Below are 5,901 nucleotides of genomic sequence, written 5' to 3' on the forward strand. Positions count from 1 at the left end.
GGATTTCTGAGTTCGAGGCCAGCCTGGTCTACAAAGTGAGTGCCAGGACAGCCAGGGCTACACAGAGAAACCCTGTCTCGAAAAACCAAAATAAATAAATAAATAAATAAATAAAAATAGCATTCAGGAGTCAAAGACAGGCAGGTAGAGTTTGAGGCCAACTTGGTTCACAAAAGGAATCCTGGGCCAGCCTGAGCTACATAGTGAGACATTGTCCCAAATAAATAACCAAAAATAATTTTTAAAAATGTAAGTAGAGCTGGACATGGTGGTGCACGCCTTTAATCCCAGCACTCAGGAGGTAGAGGCAGGCGGATTTCTGAGTTCGAAGCCAGCCTGGTCTACAAAGTGAGTTCCAGGACAGCCAGGGCTACACAGAGAAACCCTGTACAAAACAAGCAAACAAACAAAAAAAATGTAAGTAGAGAGCAATAGAGACCTAAAGTCAACCTCTAGTCTCATATCTATGTCCAGGTGAGTGTACCCAACACACGTGCTCATGCCTCATGAATGCATGTGCGCACACACACAGAAGGTGACCAGTGTAAGTTTGAGGTTAGCTTGGCTTACATAGTAAGTTCCTGGCCAGCCAGGGCTACATAGTAAATAAAAAAGGAAGAAGAAGGTGTTGTCTGAACTGAGGCTCTGAGGACTCGGGAAGGTGCCGAGTTTCTCTTGTGCGACGCATCGGAATAAATTATAAAACTGGCAGCAAGGAGTATATATAGCTGGGTGGTGCAGTATTTCCCAAACTGGTTTAGAAACAGGACCCATTCCCTGCGACTCTGTAGAGTCAGGTTTGAGGAACGTGTTTTGAGAAACACTGGCGAGAGATAAAGCAAGCTGGACGGAGGCTCAGCTTTGAAATAGGGGCAGTGCCCAGGATTCAGGGTCTCAGGCAACAGCCTGGATAGATCTGGCCCGTACCCTCTGATGCATCCCCGCATGACGCACGCCTCGTCCGCAGGTGCGTGGTGCTGAAGCTGGCCAGCTTGGGCATGTTCTCCTTCTCCCTGGGTCAGACGGTGTTGTGCATAGGCAGAAACAAGACCAGCTGCGAGTCCTACGGCTACAACGCTTGCGACTACCAGGTGGCCTGCAGCTCCATCCTTCCCCACAAAGCCCCACCTCAGACTCCAGAGCCAGGTCCCTTTTAGTCCTTGTTGCTCCCTGGATCTCACAGAGTAGCTGGAGACGGAGCTGCTATACCACAGCATGCACCAAGGGGGCGCCCTGCACCCTGCTATAGTTCTCCTGGCGTGGGAGTCCTTGGCTCTAGTCTATCCCCAGGTCGTGTCTGGCTGCAAACGGCCCACCCTAGCCGCTAACCCACTCCCACCCCACCCCACCCTCCACCCCCGGCAAGCAATGGGTGAGGGGAGAGAATCTGGAGGAACTTGAGGATAATGATGGGTTCCACCCCTTTCCCCCTCTGCACCGCAGTGCTGGGAGAACTCGGTGGGCGAAGAATTATATAAATTAATCATCTTCAACTTCCTGCTCACCGTGGCCTTCGCCTTCCTGGTCAGCCTGCCTCGGAGGTGAGCTATACGGGCACGCCCCAGGGGACGGCTGGAGGCCACAGCCAAGCCAATAGGGATGGCCCGTATGGGTGTGGTTCGCATACTTGCCTGGAGTGTACCCAGGTGTCCCCCCACCCCCACCCGCCCCCAGGCTGTTAGTGGAGCGCTTCTCCGGCTGGTTCTGGACTTGGCTAGACCGGGAGGAGTTCCTGGTGCCTAAGAATGTGCTGGACATCGTGGCTGCACAGACTGTCACCTGGATGGGCCTCTTCTACTGCCCCCTGCTGCCGCTACTCAACAGTGTCTTCCTCTTTCTCACCTTCTACATCAAGAAGGTGAGGGGGTTGGTTCAGGCGGCCCCCTGGGCACCCTGAGGCTGCATCCTGTTTCTGCGCCTCCCTTCTTTGGACCTCATACTCACTCCGTGGTCTACAAAGCCCCCTGGTAAATGCTGTTATCACCCACCTCCAGTACACCCTCCTGAGGAACTCCAGGGCGTCCCCGCGGCGTTTCCGAGCCTCCAGCTCCACCTTCTTCTTCCACCTGGTGCTGCTCCTAGGCCTGCTTTTGGCCGCAGTACCTCTGGCCTACGTGATCAGCAGGTGGTGACGAAAGGCTGGTGGGGTGGGGGGAGGCTGGCCCAGCAACTCCTACCCCAGATTCTGACAAGCCTGTCTGCTCCCATCTCTCCAGCACCCACTCCTCCTGGGACTGTGGCCTCTTCACAAACTATTCGGCCCCCTGGCAGGTGGTACCCGAGCTGGTGGCCCTCCAGCTCCCACTTCCTAGCCAGCGTGCCCTCCGTTACCTCAGCTCTCACGCCTTCAGCTTCCCACTCCTCATTCTGCTCAGGTGACTATACAGCAGGACAGAGGGAGAAGCTCCAGGGGTTTGGCTCCTTCCCCAGGGGTGGTGAACACTTGAGCATCTCTAGACAGCGTTCTGGAGTGTAGGAGCCAGAGAAATGGGGGCTCAAATATAGGTACCAACACAGCCCCGGGTGAACCAACTTGCCATGCTGGGGAACTCGGAGTGTGGGGCTGTGGGAAGAAGTGGGAGGTGAAGAACGGTGTCTTCCGATAAAGCACAAAGACCTGAGGTGAGACAGTTGAGTTAGTGTGATAGTACACACTTGTAAGTAATCCTAACACTCAGGAGGCTGAGGCAGGAGGATTGCTGTGAATTTGAAGCCACCCTACCTACAGAGTGAGCCCCAGGCCAGCCTGGGCTACATGACAAGGCCCTGTCTCAAAGACAGAGACTGGGGGAGGGGCAAGGAAGTCAGGCCGGATGACTGTGATCTGAGAGGTGACTGACCTGGAGTCCTATCTGCCTTAAGCATCGTCCTGACGGTTTGCATCTCCCAGTCCCGGGCGAATGCCAGAGCCATCCAGAGGCTGAGGAAGCAACTGGTGTGGGTGAGTGTGCATCGGCCTGACCCTTGAGGAGTGTGTAGCTAGCTACTCAGAAGGACAGAGCTGGCAGGGTGGGTTTCTTTCTTCCTTGTGGTGGGTGTACCTCCAGGTTAGGAAGGGACCCATGGCTCCTGTGACAGGCAGCCTACTTTAGTGGACGCGTGGCCTTAGGTTATGGGCGTGGTCTGGGTAGGGGTAGGTGGGAGGTGTTGGAGGTGGGGCCATGGTGCTTCCTGGTCCTAGGTTAGGGGCGGGGCCTCTAGTGGCCTCCTGCTGCATTGAGAACAGATCCTGGCAGAGGCGTGGCCTCAGGTTGCGTTGTGGGCGTGGGTTTTGGCTACAACTTCTAACATCTGGTCTCTTTCCCCTGCAGCAGGTCCAGGAGAAGTGGCACCTGGTGGACGACCTGTCGCGGCTGCTGCCAGAGCTGAGCCCAGAGCCCGGGTCCCCTCACTCTCGAGCTTCGCGTCCACGATCCTTCTGTCCCGGATTCCCATGCCCAGGCTCGCCCGGTCCCAGAACACCCAGGCTGGCACCCTCCAACAGGCTGAGCTCCTCGAGCCTCGGAACCCCCAGTGCCTCGGTTCCTGCCTCCAGATTTCACTTCCCCAGCCGCACAGAGCTGTAGCACAGACCTCACGTCCCTTGGCTCTGCCGCAGCTTCCTCCAGCGCCTCCTGCACTCTCAGCCCTTCCACCACCTCCTTAGGCCCACAATCTCTGCCACACCCCCCACACCCCACACCCCCACACCCCACTCCCGCCAAACCACTGCGTACAGATGACTCCTGGGACTCTAGCAAGGTTCTCCAAAGCGAGCCACACCTTCAGGAAGAACATGAGAATTTCTACCTCTATTTTATCTCATTCTTTAAAATTTTTATTGAGTGTTCTATAGTGTACATAACAGTATGAATATAAACTCATGGATGCAATTTATAAATATATATATATGTATATATTTGGAAGTACTTGAATTTCTTGGACAAGAGTTGCTCTCAGAAACGTTTGTATATTTCTCTCCATGAGGCTGCAAGAGCTGGTCTGAACAAACCTGCATTTCTGTGCCCCTACAAAGGTGAAGCCATGCTCTGCAAGGAGCAGGGCTGGGGCTCCAACCAAATATGTGGGCTCCAAAGCCACACTTAACTAGGGTAGGGCTCAGAAGCCACTCCAGAGCCTGAGAATGGCTTGCTGACATTCAGTAATGTCTGGGTCCCTTGGGGAAAGCATATCAGGGTCCATAGCTGCTGTGTTTCATAAAAAGAAAGGGAGGCCAGAGATATGTGTGGTGGAAATGAAGTATGGTGTGGGGAAAGGGGATGCCTTTCTGGGCCAATGCTGAGGCATCCTTTCCCCTTGAGGGACCAGCCACATGATGGTATAGTATAGAATAGAGTTTATTCAGGGTATGGGGAGGGGAGCTGAGAGGGTAGTAGAGACAGAGAAAGGAAGAGACAGAGAGACGAGAAAGGGAGAGGAGGAGGAGGAAGAAGAAGAGGAGGAGAAGGAGAAGAGAAGAGTAGTAGAGGGCTAGCCGTGAGTACGTGGAGAGAGAGGAGAGAGGAATGGATGGGGAGAGAGGTGGGTCAAGAGCAAGAGCAAGAAATCAAGAGAGAGGAGGGGGTGAGCATTCCCTTTTATAGTGAGTCAGGCATGTCTGACTGTTGCCAGGTAACTGTGGGGCAGAGCCTAGACTAAATGCCAACAACACCTCTGCAGAACACTGTTCTCTCAGCCTTCCCCGGGAGCCACACTGAGCCTCTGAGGGGTGAAAATTCACACCCTGCCAGGCTCTCAGTGCCAGGTACAGGCCTGCACTCTGAGACCTGTGGAGGGTGTGCTGTGGGAGGGGGTATGTTCGTGGGGCTGCAAAGGCGGGGCAGTGGTGCAACCTGCAGCTGGGCCTGGGATTCCTTCTCTCCTTCCCTCCGTCCACACATCCTTTGAGTTTGAGAAGCTTTGAAGTTGGAAGCTGCAGTGGCTTTGAACCCACAGCATGGAAGGCACTCTCTATAAAGTTCTGAAGCTAAGGGACAGATCCCTGCTGACTTGGAGGTGGCTGATCTGGTTGTAGCCAGCAGCCTGGGGACAGTTTCTGTTTCTCTTTTTTTGGGTGGTGGTGGTGGTGGTGGTGGTGGTGGTGGTGGTGGTGGTTTTTGTTTGTTTGTTTTGTTTTTGTTTTTTTGTTGTGTGTTGGTTTTGAGACAGGGTCTCTCTACATAGTCCTGGCTGCCCTGGAACTCACTGTGCAGACCAGGTCTGTCTCAAACTCACAGAGATCCTCCTGTCTCTGCCTCCCAAGTGCTGGGATTAAAGTCTGGCTCCCAGCTCCAAGAGGACATTTTAAAGCACCCAGGTCCAAACAGCTGGGTGCAGAGCTGCTTCCAGAGGGAACCCAGGGAGATGCAGCCCAGGCTGGCCTGGAGCCCCTGACCCTCTTGCCTCTGCTTGCCTAGGCAACAGAGGGTGACAATCATGGGCCCCTCCACCCAGCTGAGACATCTGCAGAGACTGCCTTGATTTCTGGAGTCTTCTTGGGTGACCTCTGAAGACTTGGCCACTTCAAGCCCTCCTGAGACTTCACTGGCTTCAGAGGCCTGACCACCACATGATTTCCCCCTCCCATCTGTAACCAAAAACCAGTTAAGTGCTTCTAAATGCCGGGGTTTCCATGGCAGGTACAAGTTTACACTTTGAGACATGTGGAAATGTACCATAGGAGGTAACCCTGGAGGGTGGGGGTCCCGATTTCCCAGGCCACCAAGACAGGATTCCTGGGGCAATGAGACCTGGAGGGGCACAGGTAGGCTCTGGTGCTCAGTAGAAGAAGGGTTACAAATTAAAAAAAAAAAAATAGTTCTTGGTGCTGGAGAGAGAGCGGTTAAGAGCACTGAGTGCTCTTCCAGAGGTCCTGAGTTCAATTCCCAGCAACCACATGGTGGCTCACAACCATCTGTAATG

The 5,901-nt window shown here is 54.1% G+C and overlaps 1 protein-coding gene across 4 annotated transcripts in view; it reads left to right on the forward strand.

Annotated features, from left to right (window-relative positions):
* Tmc8 (transmembrane channel like 8) overlaps window positions 1-3,922 on the forward strand; it is an 11,645-nt gene extending 7,723 nt beyond the window's left edge. For 3 of the 4 annotated variants that reach the window (XM_021177350.1, XM_021177351.1, XM_029483847.1), the window contains 7 exons: window positions 968-1,091; window positions 1,444-1,541; window positions 1,675-1,858; window positions 1,995-2,125; window positions 2,217-2,375; window positions 2,863-2,941; window positions 3,312-3,922. In XM_021177350.1, the coding sequence (XP_021033009.1) occupies window positions 968-1,091; window positions 1,444-1,541; window positions 1,675-1,858; window positions 1,995-2,125; window positions 2,217-2,375; window positions 2,863-2,941; window positions 3,312-3,566 (1,030 nt within the window). In that variant the 3' untranslated portion in view covers window positions 3,567-3,922. The remainder of the gene's footprint in view (window positions 1-967; window positions 1,092-1,443; window positions 1,542-1,674; window positions 1,859-1,994; window positions 2,126-2,216; window positions 2,376-2,862; window positions 2,942-3,311) is intronic. The other variant, XM_029483848.1, reaches the window with a different exon arrangement.
* Window positions 3,923-5,901: the final 1,979 nt, after the last annotated feature.

The sequence above is a fragment of the Mus caroli genome, chromosome 11 (genome assembly GCF_900094665.2).
Source record: "Mus caroli chromosome 11, CAROLI_EIJ_v1.1, whole genome shotgun sequence".
Lineage (NCBI taxonomy): Eukaryota > Metazoa > Chordata > Mammalia > Rodentia > Muridae > Mus > Mus caroli.